Source organism: Pleurodeles waltl, chromosome 3_1 (assembly GCF_031143425.1).
Source record: "Pleurodeles waltl isolate 20211129_DDA chromosome 3_1, aPleWal1.hap1.20221129, whole genome shotgun sequence".
NCBI classification, from domain to species: Eukaryota; Metazoa; Chordata; class Amphibia; order Caudata; family Salamandridae; genus Pleurodeles; species Pleurodeles waltl.
This window is the reverse complement of record NC_090440.1, coordinates 711279915-711302820: the sequence shown is the minus strand read 5'-3', so window position 1 is coordinate 711302820 and position 22906 is coordinate 711279915. Positions and strand designations below refer to the sequence as shown.

The 22906-nt window shown below is 45.1% G+C and overlaps 1 protein-coding gene across 6 annotated transcripts in view; it reads right to left on the bottom strand.

Annotated features, from left to right (window-relative positions):
- Window positions 1-13865: 13865 nt before the first annotated feature.
- The window catches only part of CAP1 (cyclase associated actin cytoskeleton regulatory protein 1), a 76426-nt gene continuing 67385 nt past the window's right edge, over window positions 13866-22906 (bottom strand). For all 6 annotated transcript variants that reach the window (XM_069223440.1, XM_069223439.1, XM_069223437.1 and 3 more), the window contains 4 exons: window positions 22631-22754; window positions 21852-21934; window positions 16229-16372; window positions 13866-15160 (listed from right to left, as the gene is read on the bottom strand). In XM_069223440.1, coding sequence (XP_069079541.1) covers window positions 15077-15160; window positions 16229-16372; window positions 21852-21934; window positions 22631-22754 — 435 coding nt within the window. In that variant the 3' untranslated portion in view covers window positions 13866-15076. The remainder of the gene's footprint in view (window positions 15161-16228; window positions 16373-21851; window positions 21935-22630; window positions 22755-22906) is intronic.

Below are 22906 nucleotides of genomic sequence, written 5' to 3'. Positions count from 1 at the left end.
ATGTGTAGCTGCAGATACACATGCTATGCATATAGATTCTGACATCTAGTGTTCGGCTTTGAGTGTTACAAGTTGTTTTTCTTCGAAGAAGCCTTTTAGAGTCACGAGTTCCACTGCGCATGGTCATCAACTGCATTGTTAGATTGTTTTCTTTCCGCGTGTGGTTCTTACGGGTTTCCTCTTGCTCAGAGATTTCGATTCGGAAAACTTTAGAAAACCTTCCCATTCGTCAGTATTTTAAATCAATGGCATTCTCCATCTAGTATCGAAACAGTAGTACCATCGGAAAACCACTTTGTTCACCCTTCGGGGCGCGCGTGCGCCCAACTCGGGCCTATTCGGGCCAACCGCGTGGAGAGCCTGATGGATCCAACTCCATTCTGATCCTGCCCTCGGTGCCACGCTAAGTACCCAGACACAGACCAGCATCTGGTGTGCAACCTCTGCCTTTCTCCAGACCATCAGGAGGAAAACTGGGAGGCCTGTTGATCGTTCCGATCAAAAAAGACTCTTAGAGACCATAGAGCAAGAAGGCTGGAAAAGGCGTCGAAGAGCAGTGAACATTTCAACGTTACCGAAGAGGAACAGACGCAAACAGCAGTCTCTATCCAAGACAAAGAGTCAGAGCAGGAATCTGAAGGTGACAGACCCATCACAGCCGTCAACCATGTGAGTACGTATGCCCCTGCACCCCCCCCACAAAAAAACTTGCAGAAGGCCTTGGGTACACCACTGCCGGAAGGCCATGGTTTGGCCCAGAAAATGACTGTCGGTGACAGACCCTCGAGTTCGGCACTGAAAAAGGCCACACCTCCGACGACTTCGGAGTCAACAAAAAATAGGCTCAGTTTCAGACTCCAGCAAAAAAAAAATAATAATAATAATAATTCGGAGTTGAAAATTAGAAAGACTGTTTTGGAGCCAAGACCTTCCTCATCATTTGATACCGAAAAAACATCAAACTTCGGAACCGAAAAACACAGGTTATACAGAGGTGCAAGGACTTTCCAAAAGACTATGAGAAAGCCATAAAACCTCTGAGGAAGAGTCGGAAATTGAACCAATCCTGCAAATTGTGGATGAGAGAATCTAGGGTACACATCCATAAAGAAACTGTAAGAATTATTACAGCACCTCCTCTGAAGACAAAGAGAAAGCTGGCATTCCAAGAGGATTTGGACACTGCACAGCCCCCAACTAAAGTGCCAAAGCAAAAAGAGAAGCCAGCAACTCCTCAGTCTTCTCCTCCTCATTCTCCACACCTACCTATTTCTCCTCACACCAGCCCTACACCATTGCATTTTCCAACACATTCTTTTGATTCTCAACAAGACACTGTTGATCCATGGGACCTTTAAGACCCTGATCCCTTCCCAGATAACGACCCAGACACCTACCCCTCTAAACCGTCTCCACCTGAAGATACTACAGTATACAATCAGGTTATAGCCCGGGCTGCAGCCTATCATGGGGTAACAATGCACGCAGAACCATTAGAGGAAGACTTTTTAATATTTTATTCTCAACACATTCTAGGTACCAATGTCTCCCAATGCTACCAGGCATGGTAAAGCACGCAGACCAAATTTGTAATGAGCATGTAAAAGCAAGGATAATCACACCTATAATAGAAAAAAAAGTATAAGCCTGCACCCTCTGACCCTGATTACATCACCCATCAGGTGCCTCCCAATTCAGCAGTGGTTAGTGCTGCACGAAAGAGCAAATAGCCAGCCCTCAGGAAATGCACCCCCTCCCAATAAGGAGAGCAGGAAATTTGATGCTGCAGGAAAGTGAATTGCATCCCAAGCAGCAAACCAATGGAGGATAGCTAATTCCCAGGCACTACTAGCCCTTTACGATAGAGCCCAATGGGATGAGATGCAGGATATCATACAGCATCTCCCAAAAGAGCACCAAAAGAGGGCACAACAGGTAGTAGAGGAAGAGCAAGCTATCAGTAACAACCAGATAATGTCTGCCCTTCATGCGGCTGATACAGCTGCAAGGAGTGTCAACACCGTAATGAAAATGTCACTTACCCAGTGTACATCTGTTCGTGGCATCAGTCGCAGTAGATTCGCATGTTATGCAATAGCTCGCCATCTGGTGTTGGGCCGGAGTGTTACAAGTTGTTTTTCTTCGAAGAAGTCTTTCGAGTCACGGGACCGAGTGACTCCTCCTTCTGTCTCCATTGCGCATGGGCGTCGACTCCATCTTCGATTGTTTTTCCCCGCAGAGGGTGAGGTAGGAGTTGAATTGTAGTAAAAGTGCCCATGCAATGGAGTGACTAAGTATGTACCTACTTAAGGTTGAGATGATACATATACAAATAGTTGAAGGTAACTTCCAAACTGCTACAGGCTCCCGGGGAGGCGGGTGGGCACATGCGAATCTACTGCGACTGATGCCACGAACAGATGTACACTGGGTAAGTGACATTTTCAGTTCGATGGCATCTGTCGCTGTAGATACGCATGTTATGCATAGACTAGTAAGCAGTTATCTCCCCAAAAGCGGTGGATCAGCCTGTAGGAGTGGAAGTAGTTTGAAATAATGTTCTTAATACGGCTTGACCTACTGTGGCTTGTTGTGCGGATAACACGTCTACACAGTAGTGCTTGGTGAATGTGTGAGGTGTAGACCATGTGGCTGCCTTACATATTTCTTGCATTGGGATGTTTCCTAGAAAGGCCATGGTAGCACCTTTTTTCCTGGTTGAGTGTGCCCTTGGTGTAATGGGCAGCTGTCGTTTAGCTTTAAGGTAGCAGATCTGGATGCATTTAACTATCCATCTGGCTATACCTTGTTTTGATATTGGGTTTCCTGCATGAGGTTTTTGAAATGCAATAAATAGTTGTTTAGTCTTTCTGATGTTCTTTGTTCTGTCAATGTAATACATCAATGCTCTTTTGACATCTAACGTATGTAGTGCCCTTTCAGCTACGGTATCTGGCTGTGGAAAGAACACTGGAAGTTCCACTGTTTGATTTAGATGGAACGGTGAAATAACCTTTGGCAAAAATTTAGGATTGGTCCTTAGGACGACCTTATTTTTGTGAAGTTGTATAAAAGGTTCTTGTATAGTAAACGCCTGAATCTCGCTTACTCTTCTTAGGGAAGTAATGGCGATGAGAAATGCCACCTTCCAGGTTAGGAACTGTATTTCGCAGGAGTGCATGGGTTCAAAAGGTGGACCCATAAGTCTAGTTAGGACCACATTTAGGTTCCATGAAGGAACAGGTGGTGTTCTTGGTGGTATAATTCTCCTAAGTCCCTCCATGAATGCTTTAATGACTGGTATCTTATATAGGGAAGTTGAATAGATAGTCTGCAGGTATGCAGATATTGCTGCAAGGTGTATTTTAATGGAAGAGAAAGCCAGGTTAGATTTCTGTAAGTGAAGCAAGTAACCCACTACATGTTCTGGAGTTGTGTGTAATGGTTGTATTTGATTAATATGGCAGTAGCAAACAAACCTCTTCCATTTACTTGCATAGCAGTGCCTGGTGGATGGCCTTCTGGCTTGCTTTATGACTTCCATACATTCTTGGGTAAGTTGTAAGTGCCCGAATTCTAGGATTTCGGGAGCCAGATTGCTAGATTCAGCGATGCTGGATCTGGGTGTCTGATCTTTTGGTTGTCTTGTGTCAACAGATCTGGCCTGTTGGGCAATTTGATGCAGGGTACTACTGATAGGTCTAGCAGCGTTGTGTACCAGGGTTGCCTTGCCCAAGTTGGTGCTATTAATATGAGTTTGAGTTTGTTTTGACTGAGTTTGTTTACCAGGTAAGGAAGGAGAGGGAGAGGAGGAAAAGCGTAAGCAAATATCCCTGACCAGTTCATCCATAGGGCATTGCCTTGGGACTGTTTGTGTGGGTATCTGGATGCGAAGTTTTGGCATTTTGCGTTCTCCTTCGTCGCAAACAAGTCTATCTGAGGTGTTCCCCAGAGTTTGAAATAAGTGTTCAGTATTTGGGGGTGAATTTCCCATTCGTGGACCTGTTGGTGATCTCGAGAGAGATTGTCTGCGAGTTGATTTTGGATCCCTGGTATAAATTGTGCTATTAGGCGAATTTGGTTGTGAATTGCCCAACGCCAAATTTTTTGTGCTAGCAGGCTTAACTGCGTGGAGTGCGTCCCCCCTTGTTTGTTTAAATAATACATTGTTGTCATGTTGTCTGTTTTGACGAGAATGTATTTGTGAACTATTATTGGTTGGAAAGCTTTTAGTGCTTGAAAAACTGCTAGAAGTTCTAGGTGATTGATATGCAGTTTTGTTTGATGTACGTTCCATTGTCCTTGTATGCTGTGTTGATCGAGGTGTGCTCCCCACCCTGTCATGGAAGCATCTGTTGTTATTACGTATTGTGGCACTGGGTCTTGGAAAGGCCGCCCTTTGTTTAAATTTATGTTGTTCCACCACAGAAGCGAGAGGTAAGTTTGGCGGTCTATTAACACCAGATCTAGAAGGTGACCCTGTGCTTGAGACCACTGTGATGCTAGGCACTGTTGTAAGGGCCTCATGTGCAGTCTTGCGTTTGGGACAATGGCTATGCATGAAGACATCATGCCTAGGAGTTGTAACACCATCCTTGCTTGTATCCTTTGTGTTGGATACATGCGTTGTATGATGGTGTTGAAATTTAGAATTCTTTGTGGACTTGGAGTGGCTACTCCCTTTGATGTGTCTATTATGGCTCCTAGGTATTGTTGTACCTTGCGCGGCAGAATGTTGGATTTTGTGAAGTTGACGGTGAACCCGAGTTTGAAGAGGGTTTGTATGATCTGATTTGTGTGATTTGAGCACTCTATGAACGAATGGGCCTTGATTAGCCAGTCGTCCAAATATGGGAACACATGTATTTGCTGCCTTCTTATGTGTGCAGCGACTACCGCTAGACATTTGGTAAAGACTCTTGGTGCGGTTGTTAATCCGAAAGGCAGTACCTTGAATTGATAATGTATTCCTTTGAATACAAACCTTAGGTATTTCCTGTGCGATGGGTGTATTGGTATATGGAAATAAGCATCCTTGAGGTCTAAAGTTGCCATGTAGTTGTGCAGTTTTAGCAATGGTAATACTTCCTGTAGTGTGACCATGTGAAAGTGGTCTGATTTGATGAAAGTATTCACTACTCTGAGGTCTACGATTGGTCTCAGTGTTTTGTCTTTCTTTGGTATCAGAAAGTACAGTGAGTAAACTCCTGTGTTTATTTGTGTGTTTGGCACTAGTTCGATTGCGTTCTTTTGCAATAGTGCCTGCACTTCTATCTCCAGGCAATTGGAATGATGTTTTGTCAAATTCTGTGCTTTTGGTGGTATGTTTGGAGGGAATTGTAGAAATTCTATGCAATAACCATGTTGGATAATTGCTAGAACCCAAGTGTCTGTAGTGATTTCCTCCCATGCTTTGTAGTACTGACTTATTCTTCCCCCCACTGGTGTTGTGTGGAGGGGGTGAGTGACATGTGAGTCACTGTTTAGTAGTAGGGGTTTTGGGGCTCTGAAATCTTCCTCTATTTCTAGGGAATTGCCCTCCTCTATATTGTCCCCGAAAACCTCCTCTATACTGTCCCTGGTAACTGGACGGTGTTGCCTGTGAGGTGCTGGCTTGTGTGCTCTGACCCCGAAACCCCCCTCTAAAGGGTGTTTTACGAAACGTGCTGTAATTTCCTCTGCTCTGCGGGGAGTAGAGTGCGCCCATGGCTTTGGCAGTGTCTGTGTCTTTTTTGAGTTTCTCAATCGCTGTGTCCACTTCTGGGCCGAACAGTTCCTTTTCGTTAAAAGGCATATTGAGAACTGCTTGCTGAATCTCTGGTTTAAAGCCAGACGTTCTGAGCCATGCATGCCTTCTGATAGTTACAGATGTATTAATTGTCCGTGCAGCTGTATCTGCAGCGTCCATGGAGGAGCGGATCTGGTTGTTAGAAATGGTCTGTCCCTCTTCAACCACCTGTTTTGCCCTATTTTGTAGATCCTTGGGCAGATGTTCAATGAGATGTTGCATCTCATCCCAATGGGCTCTGTCATAGCGCGCAAGTAGTGCCTGGGAGTTCGCGATGCGCCACTGGTTTGCAGCTTGTGCTGCGACTCTTTTACCAGCTGCATCGAACTTGCGGCTTTCTTTATCTGGGGGTGGTGCATCTCCAGATGTGTGGGAGTTGGCTCTTTTTCTAGCTGCTCCTACAACGACAGAGTCTGGTGGCAGCTGTGTAGTGATGAAAACCGGGTCCGTAGGAGGCGCTTTATACTTTTTTTCCACCCTTGGTGTGATTGCCCTACTTTTGACCGGCTCCTTAAAGATTTCTTTTGCGTGCCGGAGCATAGGCAGGCTTTGGTATGAGCTGTGGGTGGAGGAGAGTGTGTTGAATAAAAAATCATCCTCGACCTGTTCTGAGTGGAGGCTTACGTTGTGAAATTGTGCTGCTCTGGCCACCACTTGAGAGTACGCAGTGCTGTCCTCTGGTGGAGATGGCTTGGTAGGGTATGCCTCCGGACTGTTATCTGACACTGGTGCGTCGTATAGGTCCCATGCGTCCTGATCTTGGTCACCCTGGCTCATGGTGGTGTGAGCTGGGGAGTGTGATGGAGTTTGTGCTGGTGAGACGTTAATCACGGGCGGTGGAGAGGGTGGTGGAGTAACTCTTTTCACCACTTTTGGTTGTGGTGTCTGTTCAGTCTGGAACTCCAACCTTCTCTTTCTTCTAATAGGGGGAAGGGTGCTTATCTTTCCTGTCCCCTGCTGTATGAAAATACGCTTTTGCGTATGGTCCACATCCGTTGATTGTAGCTCTTCCTCAAACCTATGCTTTTGCATTTGTGAGGTTAGCGAGTGCTCTTCTGTATAAGAGCCTGAAGCTGGGTCGGTTGCAGCTTGTTTCGGTACCGAAACCCTGTCAGCGTCCTTTTTCGGCTCCGAGGTGACTTTTTTCTTTTTCGGGGCCGAAACCTCTCGGCGCCGATCTTCGTCGGGCCCGCTGTCTCGGCGTCGAGCCGTGTCAACACCGGCATCTCGGTGTCGACGCCTGTCTCCAGCACTTTCTCGGTCCCGAGAAGGCTGTGTGCCGGTGTCTCGACCGGAGTCGGACGATCTCGGCACTGTTTGGGCCTTTTTCGGTGCCGACGGTCGGTCACCGAATTTATGGGTCGAGCCATGGCCTGGTGGCAGTGGCGTCCCCTGGGCCTTGTAAATGTTCCTCTGAGTGGATTTCGACGTCTTACTCACGGTTTGTGTATCGTCGAATCCTTCGGAGTCCGAGTCTTGAATCGAGAAGGTACCTTCCTCTTCTTGTTCCTCGAACTCCCGTTGGGCTGTCGGTGCGGACGCCATCTGAAGTCTTCTGGCTCGATGGTCTCGGAGTGTTTTTCGGGACCGGAACGCACGACAGGCCTCGCAGGTGTCTTCGCTGTGCTCAAGTGACAGGCACAGGTTGCAGACCAAGTGTTGGTCTGTGTAGGGGTATTTATTGTGGCATTTGGGGCAGAAACGGAACGGGGTCCGTTCCATCGGCGTTCTTCAGCACGCGGTCGGGCCGACCAGGCCCCGACGGGGGATCGAAAAAACTACCCCGAAGGGCACCGGAGCTCTTCGATCCTTCGACGCGGTGTTGAATCTAACTACGCCGAACCCGAACGCAACAATACCGACGAAAATCTTCTGAAATTTAGCTATTTTTCCATTCCGAAACTCGGAGCGACAGAAACACGTCCGAACCCGATGGCGGAAAAAAAACAATCGAAGATGGAGTCGACGCCCATGCGCAATGGAGACAGAAGGAGGAGTCACTCGGTCCCGTGACTCGAAAGACTTCTTCGAAGAAAAACAACTTGTAACACTCCGGCCCAACACCAGATGGCGAGCTATTGCATAACATGCGTATCTACAGCGACAGATGCCATCGAACTTACTATTCTAAGACATGTATGGCTGCGCTCCTCTGGTTTTAAACCAGAAATCCAACAGGCTGTGTTAAACATGCCTTTTTGACAAGAAACATCTTTTTGACCTACAGGTGGACACAACAATAGAACAATTACGAAAAGACTCAGATACAGCCAAAGCAATGGGTGCTCTCTATTTTACACCATATAGGGGGTCATTTCGTAAGCCTCAGTTTCGAGGAGGTTTTAGACCACACTCCTCAGATGCATCAACCTCACAAGCAAAACCAACTTATCAAACCCAGTACCAGCGAGGTGGGTTTTGAGGCACATATAGAGGACAATACTCTAGAAATAGAGGTAAATTCCAAACCTCTAAACAACCAGCAACACAACCAAAACAGTGACTTTCCCCACTCCCTTCCGGTCCACACATCTCCTGTGGAGGGGAAGACTACAAGAGTTCCACGCACATTGGGGAAATATCACCACAGACAACTGGGTGTTACCAATTATCCGCAATGGCTATTGCCTAGAATTGATAAACTATTCCACCAAGGTATCACAAATTAACCCCAGAACATACAGTTCTGTTACAACAAGAGGTTCAATCTCTAGTACTCAAACAAGCAATAGAATTAGTTCCACAGTCTCAACTAGGAACAGGAGTTTACTCACTGTACTTTCTAATTGCCCAAAAAGATGGCACCCTCAGGCCAATATTAGACCACTAAATCTCTATATCATGTAAGGAACATTTCCACATGTTAACTCTGCAAGATGTTATCCCACTGCTACAAAAACAAGACTTTATGACAGCCCTAGACCTCAAAGATGCATATTTCCACATACCAACCCTTCCAGCCCACAGAAAATACCTCAGGTTTGTTATTAAAAGGAAAACACTACCAATTCAAAGTGTTACCTTTGGGCATAACAACAGCTCCAAGGGTATTCACAAAGTGCTTAACAGTAGTAGCAGCTTGCCTAAGACGACAACACATCCATGTATTTCCATATCAAGACGATTAGCTCATAAAATCAAGCAATCGTACACAATGCCAAAATCATACACAGTACGTAATAGAAACTCTGCACACCCTAGGGATTTCAATAAACTACCAAAAGTCACACCTTCAGCCAGCACAAATACAACCGTATTTAGGTGCTATCCTAAATACTCAACTAGCTCTGGGGTATCCAAATACACAAAGGATACAAGCTTTTCAAAATCTAATTCCACTTACACTACCAAATCAACAATACACTAAGATTTGTCATGAAAATACTAGGAATGATGGTGTCTTGCACTGCAATAGTCCCACATGCAAGATTAAACATGAGGCCCTCACAACAGTGCCTTGCACAATGGTAACAAGCACATGGTCAACTTCAAGATCTAGTGTTGGTAAACCACCAAACATATAATGTCCCTTCAGTGGTGGAATCACAGCAACTTAATCAAGGGGCAGTCATTTCAAGACCCTGTGCCTCAGACCATAATTACAACAGATGCACCAATGATCGGTTGGGGAGCTCACCTAAACAATCACAACATTCAAGGGCAATGGGATGTCAAACAGAAACAGCTACACATAAACCATTTAGAGTTATTAGCTGTGTTCCTTGCCCTCAAAGCGTTTCAACCTCTTCTCAAACAGAAGAATGTTCTTATAAAAACAGACAACATGACAACCATGTATTATCTCAACAAGCAGGGAGGGACACATTCCTCTCAACTGTCCCTTCTAGCCCAAACAATTTGGAAATGGGCAATTCACAATCAAATTAATCTATTAGCACAGCACATTCCAGGGATAGACAATCAGTTGGCAGATGTCCTCAGCAGAAATCACCAACAAAAACACAAATGGGAGATTCACCCTCAAGTACTTCAAAAGTACTTTAAAAAGTGGGGGCGCCAAACATAGATCTATTCGCAACAAGCGAAAATACAAAATGCCAAAACTTTGCATCCAGACACCCACATCCACTGTCCAAGGGCAATGCTCTATGATCAATTGGTCAGGGATATGCGCTTACGCCTCCCCCCCCCCCCCCAACCCCCCCCCCCCACTCCTTCCATTTCTGGTCAACAAGTTGCGTCAAAATTCACTCAACATAATACTCATAGCACCAACATGGGCACATCAGCCATGGTTCACAACACTACTAGATCTATCTGTGGTACCTCACTCCAAACTCCCCTGCAGATCAGATTTGTTAACACAAAACAAAGGTCAAATCAGACATCCAGACCCCAAGGCTCTCAATCTAGCGATTTGGCTCCTGAAGTCATAGAATTTGGATATTTAAAACTCCCATCAAAGCATATGGAAGTTAATAAACAGGCACGTAAACCCACTACTAGACAGTGCTACGCAAACAAATGGAAAATATTGGTTTATAATTGTCAATCTAAAACCACAAATCCTCTCTCAGCATCAATACAATACATTGCATGTTATTTACTTCATTTGCAAAAATCAAATTTAGTTTTGTCCTCAATAAAAATACACCTTACTGCAATATCTGCATATTTACAAACTATTCAACATAGCTCTTTATTTAGAGTTCCTGTTATTAAAGCTTTCATGGAAGGATTAAATCGCACCATTCCACCAAGAACACCATCAGTTCCAACATGGAATCTATATATAGCACTTACCAGACTTATGGGACCACCTTTTGAACCCATGCAATGTTGCCAAATTCAATTTCTAACATGGAAGGTTGCCTTTCTTGTGGCAATTACTTCTTTACGAAGAGTAAGTCAAATACAAGCTTTTACTCTTGAAGAACCTTTGTTCCAAGTACATAAACACAAAGTTGTACTAAGAACAAATCCAAAGTTTCTACCAAAAGTAGTCTCACAATTTCACATCAATCAAACAGTGGAACTTCCAGTTTTGTTCCCACCGCCAGATTCTGTGGCGGAAAGAGCTCTACATACATTAGATCTCAAAAGAGCTTTAATGTACTACATAGACAGAACTAAACAATTTAGGAAAACAAAACAACTTTTTGTAGCTTTCCAACAACCACATACAGGCAATCCTATATCAAAACAAGGTTTAGCTAGATGGATTGTTAGGTGTATACAAACATGCTATAGCAAAGCAAAAAGACAACTTGTAATCACCCCTAAAGCACATTCTACGAGAAAGAAAGGTGCAACAATGGCTTTTTTAGGAAGCCTACCAATAGCTGATATATGTAAAGCAGCTACATGGTCAACACCTCAAACATATACTAAACACTACTGTGTAGATGTTTTCTCACAACAAGCCACAGTAGGACAAGCTGTCCTAAAAACATTATTTCAAACAATTTCAACTCCTACAGGCTAGCCAGCGCTATTTTGGGAGGACAAACTGCTTTGAAGTCTATGCATAGCATGTGTATCTGCAGCTACACATGCCATCTAACGGAAAATGTCACTTACCCAGTGTACATCTGTTCGTGGCATGTTGTGCTGCAGATTCACAAGCACCCTCCCTCCTCCTCGGGAATCCTGTAGTCATTTCAGTTAATGCATTTGTACATATGTATATATATTTAGATTTGCATGGACATCTCTTTTCTCTTATATACTTTATCATTCCTTTCTTCACCCTCTGCGGGAAAATAATCTAACAATGGAGTCGATGACCCTGCGCAATGGAACCGAGAGGAGTCACTCGATCACGTGATTCTAAAAGACTTCTTCGAAGAAAAACTGGTCGGAATCGATATGCATAGCATGTGAATCTGCAGCACAACATGCCACAAACAGATGTACACTGAGTAAGTGACATTTTCCATATATATCACTTCGTGCCAAGTGCAGCCCAAGGTTTAGACCCAGGAGTTGAAATATCAACTAGAGAGGGAAATGTTGGAGCAGAAATGAAATATAAAGAAATTATGTTACATTGGTTGTAAATTATATAAAATTATATGTGGTGAAAGAGCACTGTAGGCCTAAATAACGCACTGACACCAAAGAGGTGAAGAGTTCACTTGAAAATAGAATGCATGACGAGCAAGGTCTTAGTCAAAGGAAAACCCGTATTTGTAAGCTTGAAGGAATTTACAGCAGGTATTCCGTTGTCCCAGTAAATTAAAAACATGATTGAGGAATAGGAGCAGGAGAACGAATTAGCCAAGGGTACATAGATTCTGATAGGAGGTCTTGGGAGCAGAGCGAAACAACATGCACGTAAATACTCATTCATTAAGAGAAGCAAATATTTGTTAAGCATTGTTAGAACTGCAACAAAGAATGTGTAGGAAATATGTTAAAGGTTTAGGGACATCAGTGATGTAACATATTGCAACAAACATGTAACTGCTAAGTAACTTATTTTTTTACCTTCTGTAATGAACACTGTTTGTGTTGCTATATATGTTGCTACCTGTGAAAAAGCTAATTGAGACCAGGTTTTTCACTATGCGGAGAAAGCTATTCTTCCTGCTGCAACAGTAAGAAGCTGTGTTTGCCTTGCCAAGAGGAGTCTTGTCTTTCTTCATCTTAAATTTCCCTGCAACAAGCCCATTTTAGATTTATTTAAAACATTTTTTCAATTTACTTTTTTCTTTTTAAAGTACAATAGTCTCCCCAAGCGACATTGCGCATGCACAGCCTGCAGGGTTGACCTATGAAATTGCAGGAGCCATAGCCCATGCCTATGTCTTTTCCTGTGATATTAGCCCCATCCATTAAAACTGACTAAACACAACACATTTGTAATATTTAGGATAGGTTACTAAACATTTAGAGTAATCCAAGTATGTGATGGAGGGGTACTAGGACCCAGAAGCAACATTCAATAATAGCGGACAGATAGGTCCCAGGGGGGAAAAAGCCACTAGGATTGGGAATCGAAAAGGGCCCGCAGAAGGTATTCAAGATGGGGATACGAAGGGGTGAGGAACACCAGAAAAGTGAATGGCAGGGGTGCTGGTAATAGATGGGAAAGGCCGGATGAACGGGACTGGTGATAGAAACCCAGAAGGGAATTGACAACAGGAGAGGAAGTAAGTACAGGGCGACCTGGATCTTACCTGCTTATCGTTCCCTCTGGTACTCCCAATTCTTGGCAACAAATTAACAAGGAGAAGGTACTGGGATGCCAGGCTTCAAGTCTAGAGGTATCAAAGTAGAGCTTGAAGAAGCTAAGCATGTTCTCTGGAAAAGGCATTTGTGGAGATCTGAATATTCCAAAAGTGTGAACCGGGATTCAACTACTTTATCTCCAGAGTATACAGACCTATACTCATAAGCCCTCTGTGTTTGTGTATGTGCATGTGCCCATGTGTGTACCACTAAACCAGGATATGCAAACACTCCCGGGTATGTGCCATTATGCGTATCACGAGACTCCACCCCTTGAAACCAAACCCTGAAAATAAACAACCTAATGGTCTAGGATAAGTATGGGGAAATTCCATGTCATGAAACCAGGGCAGTATATAAATACATTTCCCCTGGCAAGGGCGTCTTCCTGATCACAATCATCGACCTGTGGTGGTAGTACTAGTGTTTGCATGTTTTTTTTTTTTTTTTTAATAGTGTTGACTCTGATGCTTTTACTCTTGTTTTTTGGTATAGCTCTGGCAATACATATTTAAACTTTGCTTTTGTATACATTTCAGAGAAGACACTTCTCACTGGTAACTGCAATAACCTTACCTTTGGTACAGTTCACTATGCATAGACTGCCTGCTTTGAGTATATGTGCATCACTTCCCCAACCTATTTCAGCCAGCCGCTACTGCCATACCTTTATGCCAGTTTCTGCTTACCTTACCATTGCGCAGGTAAGCACAGCTCTGCGTGCCTGTACAATACCAACACAAACTCTATTATTAATCACAACACCAATACACCCACTGCCCTCGTTCCAAAACCTTTTTATGCCAGCCTGTGCAAATATGGTGTCAACAATATCCTAATTGCTCACTTGCTTCTGTTTGGTATTTAAAACAAGAAAATAATATTTAACAATTGGCATTGACTTTATTCTAGTTTCATTCACTGTACGTACATTGGGAAGGCTAATTCCCACAAATCTCAAGAGAGACTTTAAAGTCAAAGTAGAATAAAAAAAAATTGCATATATCTGTTAATTGTATTCATGAAAAAAGTCTCGCAAAATTTACAGAAGAAACACTGTGGGGACAGATTTATTCAGAGGATGGCACTGGCAAAAGCTGGTCCCTTCATGTGCATCAAAACATGACCGCTCTGTCGGACATCCCTGGGACAGAGACGGCAAACGTGATCAAAGGAGAGAAATCCTTGTGCGGGGGGAAAGAAAGTGCCAAAGAAGCAGAGATAAAGGAGGGTGGGGTGAACAGATGCAAACAAAGCCAGAAGATAGAGCTCCATGTATCACTGGACCCTGTGGTGATGGGAGCCACCAACCCTATCTCTCAATTAATTTCCCACAGCCTTCACAACCAGAGCAGAGACTAGGTGGGGAAACTGTAAAGCCCAAGGGTTGATGATCCTAAAACCAATGCATTTCTATCAGTTGTTAAGTGGGCTCCTCATTATTGTATGCGGCGGAATGAAGCAGAAAGAAGGAGGGCTTTGTACCCATGTCTTCCACTTTTGGTCCGGTGGCTAGGAAGATGCTTGCGCCTCTCTTTTCTGTCCCTTTGATGAGTTCTTTGAGGTCAGTAAGAACCTAAATTCAGATTATCATTTTGCTGAAAACACGTTGTGCTGGGGACTGCACCCCCCTTTGCACAGACCCTGTTACGTTTTATTAAGAAGTTGTGGAAGCGATCTGTAACACATGAAATACGTGCAAGGCTTGGCACTCGAGTGTTCCTGGATGAAGAATTCTTCTAAGAAGACAGCCTAGTGGCGGACAAGCAGAGTCCTCTTCTTTTTAGGCTAACCAAGCGCACGGCACCTGGGAAAATTTAACCTATGGGCATAGACACAAAAGCATAACAAAAGCAGCGGCCGGTAAATAAAGCTGCAGGGAAAGTAAGAGGTTTTCATGGTACAGGAATGTGTGCTAGGGGACCACCATCTTAACCCTAATCCCAATGCTGAGGTATACGAAGAAGGCAAGCAGCCAGGTTCCAAGCCTGTGAGGAAGGAAGGGTGGAAGGGCAGAGAAGCAGTGAAAGCTTTAAGATGCAGTAAGGCGAGCAGAGAAGGATTCTTCACTCCAGGGGCATTGGGGCCATCTTCTCAGCCAGCAATCTCCGTCATGGTGGTGACAAGCTTTTGTCCATTCCACACAGTCTTGAACTGCTCAGGTACTGGGAACTCGTTCTATGAAGAGAAGGAACCAGTTAATAAAACATCGCTAAGCCAACAATGTGCAGAGACACAGGACAGCACAGAAGACAACAGGTAACAGCCACCCTTCCCAGCCTAAAATTCAAAAACGTAATGAATGGAAATTCTCTCAAATCCATCGTTGTTTAGCGTGTTTATGCAGTCAGAAGGCGAACAACCATAAAAATAAGCCTCCATCAGAACAGTCAAGCACAAACTTCTATGACCCACACGCAAGGCAGTCCTCACAAGATGCTACCTATCATCTTGTGCATCACAATTCAGAAACCGCATAACAAAACTGTCTGTGGAAGATACATGAGTGGACTAGAAACAACATATTTGATACAACCACAGTGATTATTAAAAATGTGCTTGTTCAGACACCCACTGTTTTTCAAACTTTAAACCTATCCTGGAACCGGCTTCTAGCACGCACAAGTGTTCAGTCATCTAAATTTACCACAAGTCAATGCTGCAAAACAAAATCCTATCAAACCCTCCACCCCCTACCCCCTCACCTCCCCCAAATGCAACCCAGGAGCACAGACTGCACCTCCTCCATAACTGCCCCACTTCTCATTCCATTTATTAAGTATCCATGGGAACGACTTTGCCAATCTTAACATTTTTTTTTACCAACTTTTCTTCTGTTTGGTATAAAATATTTCGTCACTGCTTTGATGCAAATAAGCACACATTTTTCATGCATATATGGTGCGCAATTTGCAATTTTAGCAAATGTTTCTTACTATGTGCTAACATTTCCAAAACAGATGTTCAGCTTTGGTAGACCTTACATACCTTAAACAACGGTGGTGCCTTCCTCTGAAAACACTCACAGCATACTCACTCTTCCTTATGTAACAAGCCCACAGCACTCTAGAAACAGATTTACTCCTCCTGTGCCCAATCCAAAAACACTACCATTTTCCTTTTAAACCAAACCTAATTTAGGAACACACATTCTTTCTTCACTCCTGTGTCACCACCTAGCAGCCCACTATAGCACCACAGCCAAAGTCAAAGTATGTCATAAAGAGAAGAAATTCAGTGGCTTACAAAGTCACCACTGCTGGTCGGAACTAGGATGTTCATTTCAGAGGATTTGGCGCTGACTATCTCACAGTCCAAGCAATCTTTACTCAGGTACACATGGCAGCCATCTGTTTTGTTAATAGACACTGTTGGCACTTTACCCAAAACCTGCAAGGAAAGAACATAGTGGAAGATCAGCAGAGTCCAGGATGCCTTGACTGCAGTACTACTGGCAAATGGAAAGTAAGACCGAACACTCACAGCACAACAATAACATGGAATACAGTGTTTCAAGCAGTGTTGCAACAATGAAACAGGCAGACTAAAAGTGTGTACAAAACAGTAGAGAAGAAGCAGGTAGTTAGTACTTAAATTTTTTATGAACAGCACGGTGATACAAATCACAGCGAACAGGATCATACAACCATGCACAGGACCAGCACTCGGGTGGCAACTGTTACAGCACTACAAGGCAAAGCATATCCAGACATTGACCCTTGTGAGTGCACCCATCCGCATGTAATCAATCTCACATGAAAAGTAAAAATATTCCCCACACCTCCGAACAGTTGAGTAGGCGATGAAGCAGTGTGTGGGGCAGAACATTCTCACCAGCAAAGAGAGCAACTAAACAATACTGGGGGGATGGTGACACTAAGGACAGAGATGAATGACTTAACAGTCAGTGAGGAACAAGCAGTGTGATGGGGCTTTGAGTGGTCCGACAGAGGCTTGGGGAAGTCCTTAGGGACAGGTGTTGTAACTCAAATCATCGGGTAATCTGTGGCTCAACAGGTCAGTCTTCCTCGACGGAAGCATCTTCAACAACCAGTAAAAGTCACCATGCCAGATCTCTTTGAACACAGTCCTGGAGGATTGAGTCTCAAGCTTTCACGTGGTGTGGGGTCTGTAATGCTTTCCGTACTTCAGTATGAGGCATCACTTTCTCACATCGCAAGCAGCCCATTTAGATAGCTCCCTGTTCCATCCCTGGAGAGTGGACCCTCTGGAAGATTTGCATTGTATAGTGATCTGATGGCGTGCAAAATAATATAAGAGACAAGGAAGGAAAACCAACTTAGACAGCGCAAACCTGCCCACCACGGATAAAGGTAGAGTCAGCCAAAAGATGATGGAGCAAAGGAACGTCAATGCTAACCGTATGTTGCTTTAGAGACCATCATCCACTGTGTGACAAATACACACACCCAGATATCGAAAGGTGTGAGGTCCCCACCGGAGAGCAGAGCCACCAACAGTGGTTGCCAGCGCATGCATCAGAAAGGCGTTCGTTTTATCCTAGTTCACCCTTAGACCTGATAAGCAGACCTATTCCTCCAGGGCACAATAGATGCCCTTAACATCTGAGCACTCCTCCGTGAGATTTGGCAGTAAACTGTCCACATTAAGGGATATAGAGAGGTATAAGTGGATAAGGGATACAAGAGGTAACAGTCTATCTACAACAGATTATATTGTCCAGTACAAACCTACAGTGCCAGCGGTTCTATAGCCACCGCAAAAAGAACCAGCAACAGTGGACAACCCTGGTGCGGGCTGCATTCTGTCCTGTAGGATGCAGAAATTCAGCCTCCAGTCTTGACTTGGGAAGTCGGGGATGAGTACTTTAGCTGTGTCCAGGTAAGAAAGCCGCTCCCCAGGTCCAGCCTAGCCATTGTAGCATAAAGAAAATTTTGTTGACGGGAACTGAATCCTATTTGGGGGAGCAGCCTACTAACCAGAATTTATTAAGTACCTTATAGTCCACGTTCAGTTTAGAAAGCGCTCTATGAGACGTCACTCACTCTGCATCTGCCATTCTTAAGCAACGGCATAAGGAGGGTATGGAGGGGAGGCTTCTGCTTGTCTTAGCTGCAGTCAGAATTGGGGCCAAAGTTTCTGCATATGGTGCATAGAATTCCAGGGGTAGGACGTCCATTGCTGGCAACTTATCCCTGGCCAGAGTCTTCATTGCTCCCCTAACCGTCTACACTGGGAAACCCTGACCAGACCCCACCTTCTCCTCGTGGAGGCTGCCACCGTTGGCGATAGACACTTTATACCCGCTGACAAAATATTGTCACGAAGACCATGAGAGGAGTTTGTGTCCGGGCAGCTGTAGAGAGAGGAGTAATATGACAGAAAAGTTGCATTTATCTCCACCTGACTACAAGCTAGGGTGCCTTCCTCAGTGCACAACCTGAGTATTTGGGAGCTCTGTTTTGATAAGGCCAGGAAGCTACAAAATGTATCATGTTCAGGGTGTGTCTTAGTAAGGTATGATCAAAAAGCTCAAAAGGTTTCTCCCTTTTATTCGGCAACTCGTCTGGTGGTATCGGGGCAACCTCAGTAAGTAGTTCTAAGCTTGTCAATCAACGCTCGAGCCACAATCCCAGTGTGCAATTGGGCCTGGGTCCCCACTGTCGCCGATATAAAATGGCCGCATACTACATACTTCCCACTACACTAGTGGAGATGAGGCCATGTCTGTATTTTCCTTTACTGTATTGCAGTAAGTGCAAATCGTGTCCCCTAGGGTTGCCTAACAGCTGGGTCATCGAGTCCGGCAAAGTTAAGTTTTTAAGCTGGGATGCAGCGCAAGATGAGCTCCCAGTCAAGGGATATCAGCAACCTACTGTAGTCTGAGTATGTCTTTGCAAGGCACTCGGTCCCTTTAGTCCGCATGTGTATGTCTGTGGTGCATAGAAAAGTGATGAAGCAGACTGATACCTCATGCATGCTCGAATAATCAGAACAGGCCCTGTCCCAGGGGTTGAGAGCATTCCAGGTATCAATAAACCCCTAAGGATTGGGGATGCGGGTAACAGTGGAAGTGATATAGCAAAGGCGTGGTCTGCCACACAACTGAAGTCCCCTCCTAGTAATAGCAGGTAGTGATGTGGTTGGGTAATCTGAATGTTCAGGGAGGCCAGAAAGTCTGACTGCTATGTATTTGGGGCGGAGATATTTGCCAACGCTATGTCCCTTCCAACCAATTTCCCCGCCAATTGTATATAGCAGCTCTCAGCATCTATGCCCTCCATTTCTGTGAGAAAGGGGGTACTGGGTAGTAACCATATCAGCAGCCCTCTAGCAAATCAGACTATGCTGTAGCATAAACTTTTCCCCTCCAGGTGTTTTTGTAACGCCTAGCCCTCCTCTTTCAACATGTGTATCTCTTGAAGAAAGGCTATGCAGAAAGGCCTTTTAAGATACATTTGGACCTTGTGTCTCTTGGAAGGGGAATTTAGTCGCCTCACATTACGGGTGATCACCCCAACAGTGAACGTTATGTTAGGCATGTGTTTGAGACTTAATGGGGGTGCAATCTCTTTTCGTCACCCACCTCATACCCCTTGCCAGCAGGACCAAAGAACATGTTAGAATCCCCCACCCAGTAGGACCTAAACACTGAACATCAACAGTTCCCCATGTTTGAGGTCGATCAAACGAGAACAAACCCCAACCACACCCCCCCAGGGACAGTCGTGCCAGAACACTCCATCCAAACCAGCAAAAACTATAACATGTACTTTCCTCCAGTGTCACTTAAAATGATCAGTGTTACCGAGAGGGGAGAACACCATGCAGTATCCATTCTCAGTTCTCATGTGCTCACACCCTCACCGAGGGCACAGGAAAAAATAAAGGTGTAGGCGGAGCGGGTGCAAGTCCCAAAAGTAATAAAGTGCCCCCCTCCGGACAGCTCCCACAAACGATTGCCCCATCACAGTGGTGGCCGGAAACAAACACAGCTGTTAGACAATATCATCAGCTGGCTGGGGTGTGACCCCAGGTAAGGGATTGCTGGAGTCGGAGCCAGGGATGCTGCCTGCTCGCACCTGTTGTTGAGATGGCCAAACAGTTGGCTGCATCCTGGAGCAGGGGCATTTGACACTGCGCGACAGGTGGGTCCCTTCGGCCCAGAGCATTGTGGGCATAAAGCCATTCCCATCCTGCCATCGGGTGACAAAAAATAGTGACTGTTCATTGTGTTGGGCGCGGAGCCTGGCAGGGAACAGCAATGCATAGAGAATAGCAAGGTCTGACAGCCTTTTCTTGACTGCACGAAATAATGCTCAGAGATGCTGGGCAGCAGACATAAAATCCAGGAAGAAGGCCGCTGTAGCAATTTCAAGATGATAGGGGCCTGTTGTGCAAGCATGACACAAGATATAATACCAATCCCGAAAATGACAGTCTTGCCACCACTGGTTGGGGTGGTGCACCCAAAGCGGGAGGCTGGGCAAGGACCCTGTGGGCTAACTCCCACGCATAAAACTTGGGCAGGCCCTCTGGGGCAGCCACCTCCCACAGCCAATCTTCGAGACAGGAGATCATCAAGTCATCTTCAATGCGTTCAGGGAGTTCAGCAACTCTTGTATTACTGCTGTGTGCTCTATACTCTTGATCTTTTATTCTGACCTCCAGTGTCAAAATCGGTCAAGACATGTCAGGGTTCGCAGAGGCATGCTCCTTAGCGGCAGAGGCCAAGTCTGCTACTGTCACCTCAATTGTACGCACTCGGTCTGCCATTTATGGATGATAATCCTGGAGCAGGCCAAAATCCACCACTACAGAATCAATCTTGGATTCCAGGGCTGCTGTAATGGATCATATCACGTTGAGGAGGGAGTCTAGTTTGTACCCCCTGGGTAGGTCCCCGGGATGTATCCTAGCTCCGCACTGAGGGAAGATGTGCTTGAGTCCTCCTGTAGAGAGGGCCCCGGGGGAATCCTCCCTGGTCCTGTCTGTCTGGCCCATGGGTCTAATAGTGGGGGGCCCCCAGGGACCAGATATGTAGGTAGGGCCAAGGTGCCAGGTAGATGTGGGCACCTCCAAATTCAAGACTTTGCAGCAGAACAAGATTGTAGCATTGTTTTGAAGAAGGCAGTCCAGAGGCAAGAGCGGGAGAGGGGGGAGCAGGACAAGGTTCCCTCAATGATGATGCATGCTCGATCCCAAGAGGCCCAGGCGAGAGGTGGGAGGCGAATGCCGTTCAGAAATCTTCAGCCCACCACCCTCACATACTTCCCCGTGGGATGTGAAATCAGGAATAAACTTGTGCAGCGTCTGGTGCTATACCGTGGCCCAGTAAATGCCTCCACAAGAGAATCAGGTCACCGGGGCAGGCTGCGCCAGAGTACCCCAGGCAAGATAAGTGTTGTGGGTCAGCCCTACACCCAGTGGGCACGGACAGTCAGCCTTGAATCAATAGCTCTCAAATGGTGTACTGAATGCCCAAGTAAACCCCATCCCCCACCCCCAAACTCCTCAGGGTAGTTCGGGCAGAGGACAGACTACCTTTGCTCCATACACTCCCGCTCCGGCCTCAGGAGAAAGGAAGTCGACCCCAGGTCAGGAGAGGAGCATTGCAACTGTGCTGCTCGGGCCATGGCAGTTAGTCCCAAACACCCCCACCACAGATGGCACTTCCATGACTCAAAAAGGGGCATATGAGGGACAGGCAGGCACAACCAGGAATCAAATGAGGAGAACTAGAACCACTAAGACAGCTCCTTGTAAAAGAAGATTGCAGATAAGTGCTGCATGGTGTGACTATTAAGCACATTATTCCCATCACAGTACACAAACCAGCAACAGATTTTTCACAGTGGAACAACAACAACTGCTGAAGCACCCTTACCTGTAGTTTTACATCTCGGCAGTTAATGATTTCCACGATGCCCACTGCATCGTCAAAGACCAAGCCAAGCTTTTTACAGTTATCTGAGGACATGCAAAAAGAATCCCCAATGGGAGTTAATTTCACACAGTAAACAAATGCTACAAATTAGAGACAGTAGCAGATGCTGCACACGCTCTTATTAATATCAAAGCTCGATCCAGTTCAAAAAGAGCCAACTCAATAGGCTCATTGGCCATAACTTCTCCTTTCCCCTCAACTGACTTTGATGGTGAGTGTTGTAGGTATAAAATTACTTATGGATTGAAGCAGAATCCACCAGCATCACACAACACCGCTACGAATCAATTCTACTTGTTTTGCAGCATTATCCTCTCCGTCTTGCCCTCCAAGAATCGCTCATGCAAAAAAAAAATATAATAATAATCCTACATTATACTGTGTGCCAAATTTTAGTATGCCCCTCTTCACCTTTCCAAACCATTGTAAAAAGGCTGATTCCAAGACAGAATCCACAGTACTACATCTCTGTAGAATTTGTGCAAAGAACAACAGTAAATTAATTAAAATGCGTTTGGGACAGAGTTCGAGATGAAATTGCAAGACCATATATAGTATTGTGTTCAAAAAGAGCATTGTGCATTTAGCTACTGCACAATTCTGTTTGAAAGCCTCTCTGATTTCCATTCCCAACTCCGCTGCATCCCAGAATGTTGCTTTAGAATTTTACCCCACTTTCAATCCCCTCTCTTTTGATCTCTTAGGGTGCCAGCTCTCACCAACAGTAATGGAGTTGATTTTTCCCTTTATCTGCACAGTGCTGTTCACACACTTGTAGACATACACCACTTGCTTGAGCTCGGTTTCGCTGATCAGCACCTTGGAGGCATTCTCGTAGTTCTCCTGTCAAGAGAAATATCCAGTTACAGCTCATACTAGTGCAAGAATGGATGCTGGTACCACCTGCTACACCACTAGTATTGACAGAAAGAATACCCGCTGCACCAGTTACGTCATCTAGTATTGCCCACTTGCCATCAGTATTCTCTTAATCG